Source organism: Prenolepis imparis, unplaced genomic scaffold (genome assembly GCF_030444845.1).
Source record: "Prenolepis imparis isolate NDT839.2.m4 unplaced genomic scaffold, iyPreImpa1.0 SCAF_397, whole genome shotgun sequence".
In the NCBI taxonomy this organism is placed as follows: Eukaryota; Metazoa; Arthropoda; class Insecta; order Hymenoptera; family Formicidae; genus Prenolepis; species Prenolepis imparis.
In genome coordinates this window covers 9464-28567 of record NW_028141555.1, presented here as the reverse complement: position 1 = coordinate 28567, position 19104 = coordinate 9464, and the positions used below count along the sequence as shown (strand labels likewise).

Here is a 19104-nt window from a genome sequence, read left to right as displayed (position 1 = left end):
AAGCAGTGGTATCAACGCAGAGTACTAATGTTATTCTCAATATTCTTAATAAACTCCATCGTAAGTTTAGACGAATTCGTTACAGGTAAACTAAAATTCTCGCCTAATTGAAGAAGGGTTTGAACTTCTTTAGGGAATTGAATCGAGGATAGATTCTTAAACCATTCTTCCCTAATATCCAATATTGACTGTTCTGTTTTAAATTTATTCGGATTGATTGATATCACAAGTCTGTCTGAATTATAGAGTTCATTATTTTTTGTAAAATTAGAAACAAGTTTGTATCTCTGACAATCCAGCTTGTTTGAGTCATGCAGTGCATCACAGGAATATTCTATCGGTCTGACTGTATTCCTGTTCCAATATTTTAATTTTTTATTTAAGAATTCAAATAAATTGAATAAATTTGAATTCTTAAATAAAAAATTAAAATATTGGAACAGGAATACAGTCAGACCGATAGAATATTCCTGTGATGCACTGCATGACTCAAACAAGCTGGATTGTCAGAGATACAAACTTGTTTCTAATTTTACAAAAAATAATGAACTCTATAATTCAGACAGACTTGTGATATCAATCAATCCGAATAAATTTAAAACAGAACAGTCAATATTGGATATTAGGGAAGAATGGTTTAAGAATCTATCCTCGATTCAATTCCCTAAAGAAGTTCAAACCCTTCTTCAATTAGGCGAGAATTTTAGTTTACCTGTAACGAATTCGTCTAAACTTACGATGGAGTTTATTAAGAATATTGAGAATAACATTAGATTTCTTCCGAATAATATACAATTAATAATTAGAAATAAAGCTGCAAGCAGTGGTATCAACGCAGAGTACTATTCACCTCCAAGAAATATTACTAACTCAACATTAAAACGGCTTTGTTCTATTACGAATAGTTTTTTGAAGGATAATCCGAATATTATTATTACCAGAGCAAAGCAGTGGTATCAACGCAGAGTACTCGATAAAAACGTATATATATACAAAATGGAAAGTATGCTCGGAGATCCTGACACGTATAATATAATTAATAAAGATCCAACGAAAAGATTAACTAACAAACTACGGGAGATATTGACTGTATGGAAAAAGTCGGACTACATATCTAATACCATGTATAGATCATTATATGTAAGTGATGGGAAGTTACCGAGAGCATATGGACTTCCGAAAATTCACAAACAAGACATTCCATTGAGGTTAATAGTTTCTTCATTAAATAGCCCTTTATATTATTTAGCTAGCTACCTCCATAAAATTATGCTCAAGAGTTTTCCAAAAGCACGGAGTCACATAGAGAATAGTTTTAAGTTAGTCGATGCGTTGTCTAAGGTTTCCATTGAGGATGACTTTTTATTGATCTCATTAGATGCGGTCTCTTTATTTACGAATATTCCAGTTGAACTCGCAATTGAAAGTGTTCGGAGGAGGTGGGATTGTATTTCAGAAAATTGTACAATCCCATGTGAAAGTTTCATATTCGCTGTGCGCTTTATTCTGGAATCTACATTCTTCATTTTTAATGATACTATCTACCAACAAACCTTTGGAACACCTATGGGATCACCGCTCTCACCCATAATTGCAGACATTGTTCTACAGGATTTGGAAGGGATAGCTTTAACTTATTTAAATTTTACACCGTCTTTTTATGTTAGATATGTGGATGATATAGCGTTAACTGCACCTTCATCAGCTTTAAAACATGTTTTGAATATTTTTAATTCTTTCCATCCGCGTCTGCAATTTACAATGGAAATTGGTGAAGATGATAAACTGAATTTTTTAGATGTTACTTTAATACGAATGAATAATAGATTGATTTTTGACTGGTATCACAAGTCTACGTTTTCAGGTAGATACCTTAATTTCCTATCTCAACATCCGCTATCACAAAAGAAAGGTACTATTATGGGTCTAACTGATAGAGCCATTTTACTTTCTCACCCGACTTTTCAACAAAAAAACTTGAGTCTAATTATTGACATCTTATTGAATAATAATTATCCGTTAGATTTAATTTTTGTAACCATCTATAATCGACTTAAATATTTATTTAACAATCGCAGTAACAATACACATAATACTCAGAAGGATAATGAGACTAGTAATGACCGGGGAAAAAAGTTTTTCACAATCCCATACGTTCCTTCTATTTCTGAAAGCTTTAATAGGATAATTGATAATCTGGATGTCAAACTTTCTTATTGTAGTCTGAATAAATTGCATCGTTATATAAAAGTTGGTAAAGATTCAACAACCATGTCATCACATAATAATATTGTTTATAAGATTGAGTGTAATAATTGCGATGCATCGTATATCGGCCAGACTGGTAGACAATTACAAACTAGAATGAAGGAACATCGGAATCACATTAAACGCAATACGTCTACGCATTCAGTGATTACGGATCATAGATTAGAATTTAATCATGAATTTAATTGGAATGATATAAAAATATTAGATAGTGAGCCGAATTATAACAAACGATTAATTTCTGAAATGCTTTTTATAAAAAGACAAAACAATGGATTGAATTTACAAACAGATACAGATGGCTTACATGAAGCATATGTAAATACAATAGATAGGTTGTCTAAGATTTAAAAATAGATACCAGTCATGTTTATTTACATTTAAATAAATTCACCTCTATTATTATTTGCGGTTAAGTGGAAGTAATAACTGTCCGATATATCGATCTCATTTGGAACGAATCATTGTATAGTTAAACATGTACTGTGTCACACGATTTAATTTATTGAGTCCGTGAGATTGCACATCATAATTACCATGTGAGTTTTTACCTTGTAATTCTTAATTAATTTTTTAATTTTATGTTAACGTATCAGACGTATGATATATATTATTTATAGAGGTATGCTCTTAACCACGACATACATAATGGTAATATATAAAAGATGGTTGACAGCTTAGCAACAATAAGACTCGATGGATTGATGACTTTGACATTACTTTGTAGAACATCGTTTTTAACTAATTGACTAATGTTTTAATTTTCTATGTAATTAAATATTATTGATGATAGTTACGCGCTGAAGAGAGTCCTAATAAGGACAGAAACGTTCGCGATGTTATTAATGTAATTGAGATTTAATAAACTTATTTTTTGCGCTTTACTAACGGCGTTGGTTCCTTTGCTCATTTATACTGTTAATATATATATATATTTATATTTATATTTATATTTATATACTGACCACCATGTTTAGTAACGCACGCTATTACAATCCATGCTATACCTATGGCCCAAAGTATTCTACTCAATGCAATGTAAAAAGCAGCATACAGAACAGGTATATTTTGTTGATAAATGCCTAATAATATGAAAGTACTGCATGCGCTACCAAGCCACCAACAAAAAATTACAGTTTTCTGAAAAAATTGTTTTAGATAAAATATTGAAGTGTAATAAAAATAATAGATTTAGTGTTAAGGCACCTGGCTCCTCGCCGATCATGTTGAAATTATGACGTCAGAAACGAAAAAACATACGCTACCCAGGTAGAACATAAAACTCAAAATGACGTCATAATGACATCATCATGATTTTACTCACGCAAAATAAAATTTAAAATGAATATATAATCTATCAGAACGTAATTCTGAAATATTTTACGGAAATTATAATAAAATCATTTTAAAATAGTAATGAATTATATATACTGAAATCTTATTCAATTGACTGTCAATAAAAATTTTAATATATAAAAATTAAAAAAATTTTTTTAATTAAAAATGTTTTCAAATAAAGCAATTTTAGTAAAATTCCATAAATTTTGAAATAAAATAATAATTTGTAAATTTATCACTTATTATTTTCAAAAGTATTAAATAATTTTTCTAAAAACTCATAATATATGATTATATTTTATTGTAAAAATTATATTTTATTAAATGTAAATTATGATTTATTAGGTATTGAGATACATTCAATACTCAGCCATTATCTTCAGCCATTTTCACTTGCATTTTCAATAAAATTCAATAAAGTCATTATAATTCCAATAGAATATATTTCCATCAAAGTTAACGTTTAACTTAAAGGATATCTATATCGTCATTATACTTCAAATGTGAAATAATTCTTTTTTTTTGTACTAACAAGTAACACTACCCAAGTGCCACTCGCCGATTTTTTTGTAACTTTGCACACATGTGGTATTTCGAAAAACATTTGACCCGTGTTTTTTTATTTTGTCCCATAAAAGTGTTTTAAGGATAAAAAACCCTCGGGATATAGGATTATCGAGCTATATTTTTTTAAAAAATATTGTCTAGAGAAGTGGTTATTTTGGAATAACAAAATATCCATTTTATAAATCGGATACGCTCTATCGAATCATGATATTTTCAACTTCCGGTTCCGGCCGAAAATACGTGATTAAAACCAGAAGTGACTATTTTAAAATGGAATCTGGTATTTTTTATTACAGATTCAAATTTTATACGAAAAAACATGAAACTTTTATACCAAACATTTTTTCGAAAAATGTAATCTATGACTTTCAAATAACCTTTAAAATGAGTTTTGGTTCGATGTCGCACTTGGGTAGTATTACTTGTAAGTAATATATGAAATAAATGTCGCTTTGAAAAATCGTGACGTAAAAAGTCAATAAAGTATACAAAACTGTATATTTTTAAATGTTGTTTCGCATTTGAGGCATCGGGCGATGTGATAATTTTATTTTGTGCGATAAGTCAAAAACTTATACGCGGAACTATACATTTTTAGGTGTGGTAGTATGTTAAATCAGAATCACCAGTAATATAAAAACAAATTAGTTGACACCTTATCTCTCGACCAAACTGGCAGTATATTTATTAAGAAAATCACAACGTTTCGACCTCTATATTTGGTCCTTATCAAGTGATATAGTTCCTTAAAGTTATACACTTATGTCATATTGATACGCGTCATGCTAGACAGACAGTTTACTGCCAGTCGGCAATAAACTGTCTGTCTAGCATAACGCGTATCAATATGACATAAGTGTATAACTTGTGATTTTCTTAATAAATATACTGCCAGTTTGGTCGAGAGATAAGGTGTCAACTAATTTATACATTTTTAAATATCGATTCACGTTCAAAGTACTGAGCTATAAGATTGGTTATTAAAATATTAATATTGTAGTCAATTACTTATAACATTGTAATAATCAATTAATGACAACTAAAATCTTCGAATGCTGTTCAAATTCATGATCTTGATCACAGTTCAAACATATATCTCAATTTACAAGTTCATTGAAATCGATAAGATTACTATATAATATTTATTTTTGCTTTATAAGTATATTCTATATATTAAAAAAATTCTATATAAAATAATATAGATAAATAATTAATCAGTAATCTAATATTTATGTACATTCTCTAACTATTTTAATAATTATGCTTATTTTTACATTAAATTCATATAAAAGTTAAATTATACTTTACTTTTTTCAAGGCCAATTTTTGATTTAGTCTTCTTACAATATAAGCTGTAATTATGCCAATAATATATGGACCTATTCTGATCCATGGGGCGTAATACAAGACATCTGAAAGTCTGAATTGTTCATCAGGCCTACAATAAGAAAAGGACTTATATAATTAATCTCATAATTAACAAAATATTTTTATAACTTACGTCGGAACATATTCATAAGTATATGAAATATAACCAGTAAGCGCAATAGAACCTATTAAAAGTATACCCAATATAACAGCAGCCATATAAAAGTATCTGAAATTAGCAACTTATATTTATTTCAATACTGAGCACATAATGATTATAAATTATAATATACTATTAATACATCAACTTACACAGTTGACAAGATCATTATCACTGTACCAATTATAAAGTATTGCATATCATTGGCCAAATACCAACTCCAAACCATACACTACAAGAAAATAAAAACTTGTAAATAGAAACTTGAAAATGTAAATTTTAATATTTTTTTAGCAATATTAAACTAATTATAATTTCATATACGTTCATACCAGTGCATTAAAGTCGAACAGATTATTTATATATAAAAGATTTCTCCACCAATATTTTGTGCAAACTTCGTACGGTCTAAAACTTGAATAAAATTGTGAAGTTTTGTTGTACCAAGCAGAGTTTAATTGCCATATTCCTAACATCATCATGTAAGCAGGTGTTAACCTTAAAATTAATTATTTTTATAAACATATTAAAAAGAAAAACATTATTATATAGTAGTTCACTGTTAAAAATTTTATTTCTAAATTATTTTATGTGCATTTTGTCTTTGTTTATTGTCTGTATAAATAAAATAATGAAAAACGTACCGAATAAATCTTGTTATTATTTGAATAAAAAAGTAATTTAATTTTGCTTTATAATTAATCGATGTAGTTCTTTTTGTGTCCATTTTATGTTTGAGATGTAAATAGGCTAATAAAAATCCACTTGAAAAAAAGAAGGTATCTACTGGTACGACTATATTTACTACTACTCGAATTATGAAATTAGGAAGGACCTTCCACGCAAATCCTTTATTGTCTATAAATACAAAAAAATTTTGTTATACGTAAAAAATAAGGCATATACACATATATATAAATTTTACAGTCTTATCCGAATTACTCACCGATGGAATCCATCGTAAAGAATGCGGTATGAAAATAAATTATCCAACACATGCTTAGAAATTTCAGACCGTGAATGACAGGTATAGCATCAGAATCCAATTTCGTGTTGAATATTATTCCTGTATTTGTGTATACGGAAAAACACACTAGAATTTTTCCAATTCTATTTTCTCGAAGTAAAACTGAAGCTTTTTCCATTTCCATTAATTCCATTTCCTCGGGCATATTTTTCACATCTGAATCACAATACAGAATTTTTAGTAGTATATTTATATAAAAATTAAATGTACTCTGATTAGTTGAGAGAAAATTGAAAAGAGGAAGCATTATATAAATTTTAAATTCAATAAAGAATATATATGTATATATACAGGATATGACTATATATGGTAAATTTTTGCTGACCCTTATTAAAATAACTGACAATTGACTTTAAACAGTAATTAAATATTAAATACAGAAAGAATATAAATTTTATTTTCTTTAAATGCGATGCATGATGATCAAAATTATGAGTATAATCAGTTATTAAAATTGAAAAAGTGGTTTTAGATACGATACTTACCAGTGGTAGTTTGATTTTTTACAATTAAATATTTTTGATGCACAAATATATCGTATATTGTTCCAATTATCATCATACAAATAGTAAGTGCTAAAAAACTGCAATTATGCAAAACATAAATAAAAAATAAATATAAAATATATGTCTATTATTTCAAAACATTTTTGAAAGCTATATAAGAAAATTTGCATATTATTGTATGTCAATAAAGTTATCACACACACACACACACACACATAATATTAATTATATATTTACTTTATATTTTCTAACATACCAGATGAAAAATATTAAATAACCATTATTGAATAACCATAGCAGATCGTTTTTTAGATCTTTAACCTCGACCAATTTGAAGTCCACGGAATAAAGGTCATTGATAAGGAAAACTCTGTCATGAAATATTTTTTCCAGAATTAAATTTAGATTATTTATAGAACACGATGCTGGTAAACAGAGGCCAAGTGTAATTAAATCCTAAAACAAAACATATAGTTCATATTAATATATTTGTATATGTATGTACATACATAATATCAATGCATTCTCATATAATTTTGTCTATAGTAATAGCGTATCAAGAGACACGGTAGTGTCTCGCGCCAAGTTTAATAAGCGTAGCTTTGCGTAGCGACCGCGAGGCATGCCGTGTATCTATACGCGAGTCGGACAGTTGAGAGTATCATATATTTTATATACGCAATAACGGCTGAAGCGATCGAGTTCTTACTACGCTCAATCGATAGATTAAGTTCAAATTATATAATAAAAGTGCCTTTATTTTTTCTCTATGTGCTTTATAAACGGAGATATTATAATGTAAAGTTCGTTTTTATAAAAAATTGATTCAAGTTTGGTCGTCGTCGACCTTCTCAATACGCATGTACCAGAGAATGTATACAGTTCGAGCATTCATTGCAAGACAGCGTTGATGTCGTTCCAAGAATGATGTCATTAGGTTATCAGTTTTGATTTGACACATAGGTTCAGTTTTAATGTATATATGAAAGTAATAAAGAAAAAGTCATAAGAATTTGATAATTCATAGCACTATTATAAATGCTATGAGCTATTCTCTTTATATTATTTATTATATTATATTATATTAGCTTTCATTCATTTTCTTATTTTATATCAATAATTATATATGTACTTAATATATATAATATATATCACATATATAATATGTAGTATTGCATATCACATGCATGTAGTATAGTATTGTAAAATCGTGTTATTTCTTTTAAATCTACATTCTACATTTTGCAATACTATACTACATACATATGATATGCAATAACACATATATGTGATTTTCTTTCATAACAACCTTTCTTGTTACGCTATCACTCTATTTCTTTATAAGTATGTAATTATTGATATAAAATAAGGAAGTGAAAAAAAGCTATTATATACATCAACATTGATCAAATTAAGGATAACATAAAGTCATCTCTATCTTTGCAGAAAGTTACTTTTTCTTAAAACACAATATACTTTTAATTGTAATTCAGCTCAGTGCACGCTGCTAAAGTTGTGGCATATGTTGGTGCTGGTACAGTGGAGTTTCGTACGGGAGCGCGAAATTGAACGGCGCAAAATGGGACGCAATGTGCAAAAAATGCGACAATTGTTGCAAGAGATGGAGATAAAATAAGCTGATGAAGAAAGGATGCGAGAAAAAGTTGCAGAAGCCACAGCTCGTGAAAAAGTTAGACAACAAATTGCTTAAGATAAGTTAGAGCGGAAACAAAAAGAGCTTGCGCTGCAGGCTGCAGGTTAGTATTATTTTAATTTATTTTATTATTAAGTTTTATCGATTACATTATATTATTATTATACTTTATTATTTTTATTATTATATATATTATACCATTTGAATTTATAAACGCTCGTTATATGTATATCAAATATGAATGATGAAAATTACATTGGCTATGCGAGCCAAACGTGGATGTCAGTACGTATGCTTCCAATGAAATTAATTTTTTCGTTGGAATTTAATTCATTGTGCACGAGGCACGAATTTTGCTTGGTACTTATGCCAAGACTTTATTTGGGAATAATCTCAATTCGAGATTTAATTTCCCGAATCCCCTCTAACCCCCCTACCAAATTATTGGAGAGAAAAATATAGATCCGAAAGTCGCTGAATCGGGAATCGAACCCGAGACCTTGTGCCTCGTGCACAATGAATTAAATTCCAACGAAAAAATTAATTTCATTGGAAGCATACGTACTGACATCCACGTTTGGCTCGCATAGCCAATGTAATTTTCATCATTCATATTTGATATATATATTATATTTTATTATTTATATTTTATACTTATATTTATATTTACATTTTATTATTTATTTATTATTATTATTATGAATAAATATATACTACAAAAAAAAAAATTATATAACCCAAAAAAATAATTTTTGTTTAAAAAGGTAAAAAAAGGGCGTCAAGTTCACGCGCCATGTGATAAAGTGTTATATAAAAACAATGTTTTTACATTATTGTAAAAATACTTAATATTTCTAAAATAAATAATGATATCAAAAAATTGAGCCAAATAAATAAAAATTTGTTTTATAAAAAAAAAATTTGTGTTATTATTTTAAATATTTAAAATAAAATACTCAGCTAAATATAAATGTGTATTAATTTTGCAGATTATTATCTGATCTGAAATATAAAATTTATCACAGAATCACCTTTGTATTTTTAAGAATGATATTATCATCTGCATAATCAAAACGATTTAGACCCGGCATTGAAAGGATTACAATAACGAACAAAAACTTGGCGTGCCCGTCGGGGAACTAAAATTACATTTTCCTAATAAGATTGTTTAAAAATGAATGGTTTAAAAAAAAGACATAAAAAAACAAATTTTTTTTAAATAAAAACATTTCGGAGAAAATGTAAAAGTGATCATATCCTATATAAATATGTACGATATAATATTCTATATGAATATGTATATCTATATGTTTAAAAAAGAGAATTCAAGTTTAATTTTAAAATATAAAAATGAATATATTGTATAATCTAGAATTGGATTATTACATATCATTGTTACAACTCGATAAAATAAAACTTTTAAAATCTATATAAATTCACTTTAATTTAATTTATAACTTCATATACTTTTTCTATATTAATTTTATGAAACTTATATATTTCATAAAAATGTAATAACTTACTTCATTGAACATATTTATATGATATTGAAGAGTACTGTTGTGTTTAAAACGAGCAACAAAGTAATTTACTTTGAAAGGTGGAAATTCCTTTTGTGGATCACGATATTTCGTATTATTTAATATATGACGCTCTGCCATCTGTAGAGGAGCTGTATTCATTAAATCGAGACATTGGCTACGACTACCCAGCCAATAATTATTTCCATAAAGAAAGCCTGGTTTATATCCACCGCTAGAGTCCAGCACTTAAAAATATAAAATAAGTTTTATTAATTATTACTTAAGCAAAAATTAAGCAATATTTTTAGTCATTAATCAATCATCAATATTTTAATTATTTATTAAATTTCAAATGTTATTTTTCCATGTCTCACATTATTTAGATTTAGATTATTATATACATATATTCGTTAAGGCTCCTTGCTTCTCGCCGATCATGTTGAAATTGTGACGTCAGAGGCGAGAAAACATATGCTAAAAATTCTTAGATGCCATTTCGAAATAAGAAAATATTTCGATGAAATAGCACTTAAAAATATATCCCTTTTTCCTTTTATAATCAATCAATAGCTGTAAAATGACTGTAATATAAGGCCCAATCTATCTGGTCTTTGCACATGCGCAGTGATTCCGCATGACAAAGACTAATATCACATCATTTTACGGTTGTTGATTGACTGTCAAAAGAAAAGAATAATTTTCGAGGTATTTTAAAAGTATGTTAAAGCCATCTGAAATAGTGTTTCATCGAAATATCTTTTCATTTAAAAATAAATCTAAGAATTTTCAGCGTGTGCTTTCTCGCCTCTGACGTCACAATCCAACATAACCGCGGCGAGGACCCATACAGCACTTTGCTGTATTTGCACATCATGCGATTGATTAATCGATGAATTAAAATAGTCGCCCCATGTATGTATATGATGTATGCGTGCGTCAATGTTAAGTGTGATGGGTGTGTATAATGACTTCTGTGAAATCAAAAGTGTCTTGTTTTTCAACATATGTAGATCAAATAGTGTTAAATACCTGATACCCGACCGTCTATAATTTTTTCTTAATTATACATTAAATACATGACATAGATTCTCGATAGATATCCGGTGTTTGCGATAAAGTCAGTTTGCTCTTCTGGAAATAATAAGACCTGCTTATCCGTAACTTTTGCATACATTATTAGGAAAATTATTACTGAAAAGGGTATTAATATTCATAGTCATATTATCAACGAATGCAATTTTGCTCATTTTATTATACTTCATGCATATGTGTCTCCAATTTATTGCTTGATCATCATTTAATAATGCTTAATTTTAGTAGTTTACAAATTCTCTTGATAAAGTTTAGTATTTGGTATTTATTACACAAATCTCTTTCCATGCAAAACAAAAATACTAATCTTTTGTTAGAAAATAGAAGAAATCTTATTACTCCCTGCAGAATAAAAATCTGAGTATATTGCTAAAGTATATTGCTAAATATATTGCTAAAAAAAATGTATGACTGTTACTGATTATTATATATAATGTTCTTAAAAAAAAGGAATTCCTTAAAACTATATAGTCACAGGATATCAACTCTATTATAATCCAAAATCATGTTATTCGACATACGTATAATAAGAAATCGTATTGCTAAGTAAGAATAACTTAAAAGGAATGTTATCTAAAAAAGAAAAAGAGAGTTTAGCACAAAAACAATAAAAAAATTAAAAAATCAACATTTAAAAAACTACAAGGCATAATGCAAATGACACGATGCAAATAGAATGCATACTAAATATTAAAAATTATTAATATTTAAACAAAATATTTGCTCATGCAAGTTTAAATGTAAAATCAACGATTACAGGCATCCTCAACCTACCTAATCTATCGCTCTGAAGTATTGTTAGATCTAATTGGGATACCTTCCGATTTTCTAAACAGAATACTGTGTTTGGACGGAATGCTTGTGCATTAATTTAAGGTCAGAGCCTGGTATTGAGCTTCGTGGACGACGTGAGACATATATTTTGCGATATCGTTTCTTTTCTTAACTCTTGACAACGATCGTTTACGTCTGTATTTTATTATGTTATTTATATACTTTTATCTCATTTTTTTCTTTTTAATATCTAATTTTTTTTAATATCTGATGATAATTTTGTAATTGTTATTGATATATTATTCTTTTTTCCTTTTTCTTGTTATTTGATGACATTTTTGTAATTATTTATATTTTGCGCTGAAGATGATCTGAAGAAAGAATGCAAACGTCCGCTAATGTTTTAAATTTATAGATATAGTAAACAATTATTTTGTACTTGTATTTTGTACAATTACTGTTCTTCTGATGTTATAGCCATCCGATAACTTTTTATTAAATTATCAAAGACCTTATTTCTTCTGCTGATTATTAATATTTATAAAGATAGATGTTTTCTTTAAATATTTCTATTATGTAAATATATGTTTAATTCTAAACTTTACATTATTAAATCTTATATCGGTTTATTAACAATTGTATTAAAGTTATATTATACAGGGTGTCCCCGAACTCGCGGATCAACTCTCGTGGGTAGATTCCTGGGATCATTGGGAGACGATTTTTCCTCAGCGAAAATGTCGAGGCACCAATAATTTTCGAGTTATAAGCGATTGAAAATAAAGGGTTTTTCACAAACTAAGCCTTGTGGAAATAAAATATTAACAAAATCACATTCTTCAGTTAATTTCAGATAGAGTTTACTTTAATAAAATTTTAATATAAGGCTTAGTTACAAAGATACATGATGACAAAAATTGGGAACATGCAAAAAATGATGACCTTCTTCGACATTTTTGCTGAGGAAAAATCGTCTCCAAATGATCCCAGGAATCTACCCACGAGAGTTGATCCGCGAGTTCGGGGACACCCTGTATATTTATTTATTTTACATTTTACATTAAATAAAGCATTTTGTAATAATAATATTTACGCAATAAATAATAATAATGGAATATAGTGAAAGGCCAACTAACGAGCAAATAAATAGATATAATATAATATAATAAATTCATTTAATCATGCTCTTAAAATTAATAACATGTAAATTCTTAACATGTAGACTATCCTCTATCGCTCCTTTGCTCGGCGCTTTATTATCCCGGTTTATCGGTGAGTGAAAAAAAGCTTGCAAATATTACATCCGGGGTTCGAAAAGAATAAAACAGACGCGTTTATTCGCTGTACGGAATAATGGAAAGAGCAAAAAAAATGGTGCTGGTTTCTACGGAAAATCTCGAAAGAATGCGACAAATGCAGCATCAACAACTACAACCGGAAATAACAAAAACTACAATAACCCTGGATAACTCGCCGAAGAAAAAAAATACGATATCTGACGGGGAAAACGATAATAATAATAACACCGTACGGACTCCAGGAATACCTCCTTATCGCGACTCGACGCGGAAATGTGGCATATTCTTAACCTCGCGACTCCTCTAGATGAAGGCGAAAGATGGAAATTGTATAAAGAAGTACTTCAGCGTTATCTTCACTTTGTTCGAGAAGCGAAAAAACGCTTACGCAATGACTCGCGCGAGGATACACGTGGTAACGTCGACGACACAAGTAATGTTGACAGCGACGGAGGCGAAGGCGATCAGAATAAAGATATCGATTTGCCCGTTGATGATGACCTTATGGAAATACAATCTCATAGAAATACTTCAATCAGCAGTGATGGTACCGTTAGCGAGAGTAGTTTCGGGAAGAAACGCGCTCAATCTGCGGAAAAGATCAAAGAAATACTCAGCAGTGTGCCGCAAACTTATCGTTTTAAAGCAAACGCGTTATTGAAATTTTTGTTAAATATTCAGTCATCGAAGATTAGCTGGGATAGACGCGGACTCGTGACTATAGACGGTGATGTTGTAGCGGGATCGAATATTAGCGATCTTATAAACGACGCGGTACGTGAGAGAAAAACGGTGAAAGCTATCGGAAGAATTCAGTTTGCTCAATTACTGCAAGACATAGGTACACCCTCCAGTCTTATAGGGAATCGCGATTTATTGACTACGATCACTCGTAGATCTCTGCGTATTAAAAAAACCCTGCCACGTGGAAGTTCCACCCCGAAAACTTCACTGTCGCGTTCAAAGTCATACGGTCGGGAGTTAAACGAAACCGAAGGAGACACGGTGTTTTTATCCGCCACTGACGACAGCGACGATAATAAAACATTAGTGCCGGATACTTCGCCTAAGAAAAAGAAAGGTATATTCCATTGGAGCTCACTCAAATAATGGAACTCGAAAAATTGTATTACGTTCCCTCGCACTATGCCGGCTATTCCGCGACGGAGAATTTATCTCGAGCTGCTAAACCAAATTTTACGCGTACCGATGTCATTGAATGGCTTAAATCGCAAGATGCGTATACGCTGCATCGACCAGTACGTCGAAAATTTCCACGTTTACATTATAATGTAACAAATATCGACGATTTATGGGAGTCAGATTTGATCGATCTTCGTAATCTCAAGAGCTATAATGACGGATATTCTTATTTATTGATAATTATCGATGTCCTTAGTAAATTCGTTTGGGTAGAACCATTACGCGACAAAACAGCTACCTGTGTGACAAAAGCCTTTCAACGTGTACTTTTGAGAAACAAAAAACGTCAACCTGTTTACCTGCAGACGGATACAGGTAAAGAATTTATAGCCCAGCCTGTACAGAAATTTTTAAAAGAAAAAGACATTTGTTTTCGCGTAGCCCGTAATCCCGATGTTAAAGCAGCTATAGTGGAGCGATTTAATAGAACGCTCAAGGAACGGATGTGGCGATATTTTACACATAAAAATACGCGACGCTACATCGATGTTTTACAGGATATCGTTCGCGCTTACAACCATACTCGTCATACATCTATTAAAATGTAACCCGCAGCCGTTACGCAGGAAAATGCTCGTATCGCGTGTGAAAATATAAATCGTCGATGGAAGAACAACAAAGAGAAGAAGAAAAAGAATTGCGACGCTAAGCAGAAGGCTAAATATAACGTGGGCGAACTCGTGCGTGTCAGTAGGGCAAAAGTAGTGTTTGAGAAAGGATACGAGGCAAAGTGGAGCGAAGAAATATTTCGAATTCACCGCGTTCTCGAATGGAGGAAACCCCTCGTATACGAACTAAGCGATTTAACAGGCGAGGATATAGACGGAATTTTTTACGAACAAGAATTAACTCCGGTCAATAAAGATTTACAAGAGGAAGAATTTATCGTCGATCGGATAATAAAGAGCAGAGGACGCGGTAACAATAAACAAATATTAGTTAGTTGGCAAGGTTATCCCTCTAAATTCGACTCTTGGATTCCCGCATCGAGTTTAAGATCTTTGAGTCAAAATGAGGGGAGAAGAATTTTACATGATTCTTCCGAGCAATAGTAGCATGCGTTACTTTCCGGAAAATACAACCTCGTGTTTTACCACCGAATTACCTCAGCGTATAGAATTACACGGACGTTGGGAAGTGGCGCTCACACACAATCAATATAAATGCGAGTTCCATAGAAACAGACCGGTTTGTATCTTTGTATTAAACTGTAAAATGCGTCCTGATAATAAAATTCTGTTTTTAGCTTCTTATCTATAGCGTGTCTCTAACTTGACTCTATATCTGACTATCTGACAATATATTGATTGACAAATACATTCAAACTGACAAAATTTGGACAAATCCTTTCTCGCCTTCAAACGAAGAATGGGTTTAAAAAATCTCTCATTACTAACAAAAGCGTTCCATAATGATAAGATGGGAAATGTTATTCTTGCTGTGCCTCTTAGAAAATACACCGATGTTAAAATATTGATGGATATTTCGCTCGTCATGGTCGTTTGATATACTTTAATTATTTTATTATTATATTATTTAAGCGTTTGTTTAAGTTAGAATTTGTACTGAGGAAGACTAAGTAACTCGAAACGTCTACATGTTAAGAATTTACATGTTATTAATTTTAAGAGCATGATTAAATGAATTTATTATATTATATTATATCTATTTATTTGCTCGTTAGTTGGCCTTTCACTATATTCCATTATTATTATTTATTGCGTTGCATTATACGAGCCTTTTTGTCTTTTTGAATAATATTTACTTTTCCTTAAAATTCTCCAAGAAAAATTAAGTACACAAATATTTTTTTTAGATATTTTTTTATACATTACATTAAAAATAAATCAGTCATCATCTCTTATGTATATTTTGTATTTTTTATAACTTTTCAATAAAACATTAAAAACTTGATAGGGTTCTTGTGAATACTAACTTTAAGGTTAAATTTTCCAGGCCATTGAGAGCCAAACGTGGATAATAGTGCATAAGTTTCAAGAAAAATTAATGTTTGAAATTATTTGGTTGTTCACAGAACATGCATTTTCTTTGGTGTTAATTAACGCTAGCGGAAGATGACGTTATTATTAAATATACATACATTCGGTCAAAAAAAGCGGTACAGTGGAAAAATAGAAAAAAATTGTGAAACGTTAAATATTAATAACGCAGCTAATAATTATGATATTGATAAGCTTCAAAAACGAAAAAGGAACTCGAAGTCTGTATTTTGAGAAAATTTTAATGTTAATTACGATGTAATGTTAATTAGGATGATCAGTTTTCTAATAGCGGATGACATAATGAGAATTTTTTTTATTTTTCTATTATACCGTTTTCTCTTGATCAAGTGAGATAACTTAATTAAAATAGAACGCAATAATTCGGATCGCAACAGATGAATGTATAGAATGGTACATATAGTCATTCAAATCATTTAAATTAAGAAAACTATGCTGGTTTTTATATTATTTTTATTATTGTTACTTTTATTGAAGCCTTTAATTAATATATTAAATCAATTGTTTATATATTAAATCTGTAAATATAAAAAAATATTTAGTGCTGAAATAATTTCGTACATGCGCATAATGTACATTTATTATAGCGCTGTGACATTCTCAATAATTAATATTAATTATAGTCTAATTATAGACTAATTTTCTGCTTTTTTTACAAACAATAATAGAGATTGGTACAAAAATAGTAAAATTTTAGTTAATTTTAACTGACAATTTCTAAAATTAAATAATTAATTCAGTGTAAAGTAAACATAAATATGTTTTTAAAATAATTTGTTTTAATTTTCGAGCTATTTTATAAATGTGACCATGAATAAAAATTTTACTAACTTTTCAAGCTCCACAGTATTCGTTGATTTACGGCATCTCGGAAATCTCGTAATTCCTTTTTGCATATAGTTGAATTGACAAGATCGGCTCTCAAAGCAATGGTATAAGCGGGCAATATACTGCTACTAATTTTTTCGTATTCACTGCCATTAGATTCGTAAACTTGTGCAGAAACATAAGATAATGCGTCATAATTTATACAAATACACAAGATAAGTACAAATCGATAAAATAACATAATGTTATATACTGTAACACACAATAATCACTTTAATTTTTTTAATAGTATTAACTGCGAAGCTCTTCAGAACAGAGTTATATATTGTGTGACACTAAATGTTACACCGTGTCGACTTATATAGCTAGAAGGTTATATAGCGCGTGCTATATCGTCAGAGTGTAGAGAGTGTAGAGGGCAGTCACTTATTTACGTAGCTGTTACAATATTTTGTCTTTCAAGTTTAAAAAAAATAATTTTCTTGAAATATTACTCTTTAAAAAAACTAATATCAATAATGTAAATATGTTGATATTCACGGAATGTGTGTGACGTAAAATGACGTAGAATTCGTTTCAGAGATGTTTCACAAATGTTTCTTTGAAACGTTTTATTACCGAACTCTCGAAAACGTTTTTAATTGGTTAAAATGTCCACTTGAAAAACATTAAAGGAACAAACGTTCATTTTCAGTTTAAGAAACGGTCAAAATTTCATTTTTTACTGTTTTATCGTTTTTTCCTTTATTAGTGATAAAGTTTGTTTTTTCTCAGAAAGTATATAGTACAATGAACAGATTTTCACTTATTTTCACCGGACATTTATTTGTTTAACTATTTTTCTTGTAAGACCCAAAATGAGATCGTGTAAAAAGTCTGGAAATTTCATGATTTTGTAGCCGTCTATGGAAAAAGAAAGGACGGGACCAAATATGCCACCATATTGGCTTTGGAGTAGGAAACTTCCACTTTTAAATGGCAAGAAACATTATTGCTCTATCGTATCTAGGAGTTGAGCTATCAGATCTTTTAATCACTTTTGTGTTTTGTAAGATTTTTTGTAATGTCACATGTAATGGCATTCACGTTATCCGTCACGAGGAAGTTGCTCGGTCGGATTTTGCACATAATGTGTATGATGCAATTGTGTATCAATATTAAGTGTGATGCTGTGTCGCGTGTATGGTGACTTGCGTGAAATTGAATGTTTCTTATTTTTAACATATGTAGATCAGGCATTTAATTACTAATTGATCTACATATATTCAAATACAAGAAACATTCGATTATACACAAGTCACCATACACACACGCCACACCATCACACTTAACATTGACGCATACATACATTGTACACATGGGACGAGTTTTTTAATTCATCGATTAATTAATCGCATAATACGTAAATACAGCAAAGTGTTGCATTTTTATGCAAAAAACGATCGAAGAAACGACCATGGTCAACAACTTCCTCGTG

The 19104-nt window shown here is 29.8% G+C and overlaps 1 protein-coding gene and 1 long non-coding RNA gene across 3 annotated transcripts; one reads left to right on the top strand and one right to left on the bottom strand.

Moving 5' to 3' along the window:
• Positions 1-1504: 1504 nt before the first annotated feature.
• LOC145948451 (nose resistant to fluoxetine protein 6-like) lies at positions 1505-17973 on the bottom strand. Of its 2 annotated transcripts, none has more exons than XM_083058136.1 (11): positions 17631-17973; positions 10481-10656; positions 7491-7690; positions 7214-7311; positions 6648-6884; positions 6346-6559; positions 6034-6199; positions 5854-5933; positions 5675-5770; positions 5482-5611; positions 1505-3408 (listed from the first exon to the last, which is right to left on the bottom strand). In XM_083058136.1, exons 1-11 carry the CDS (start codon positions 17866-17868, stop codon positions 3187-3189), a joined length of 1857 nt encoding a protein of 618 aa, XP_082914262.1. In that variant the 5' UTR covers positions 17869-17973; the 3' UTR covers positions 1505-3186. The 2 variants fall into 2 exon arrangements, with proteins under 2 accessions (XP_082914262.1, XP_082914261.1); XM_083058135.1 differs by having other exon boundaries at positions 1510-3408; positions 10412-10656.
• Positions 14928-16853, top strand: LOC145948452 (uncharacterized). The gene is made up of 2 exons (XR_014427360.1): positions 14928-15966; positions 16025-16853. It is a non-coding gene; the product is annotated as an uncharacterized LOC145948452 (long non-coding RNA).
• Positions 17974-19104: the final 1131 nt, after the last annotated feature.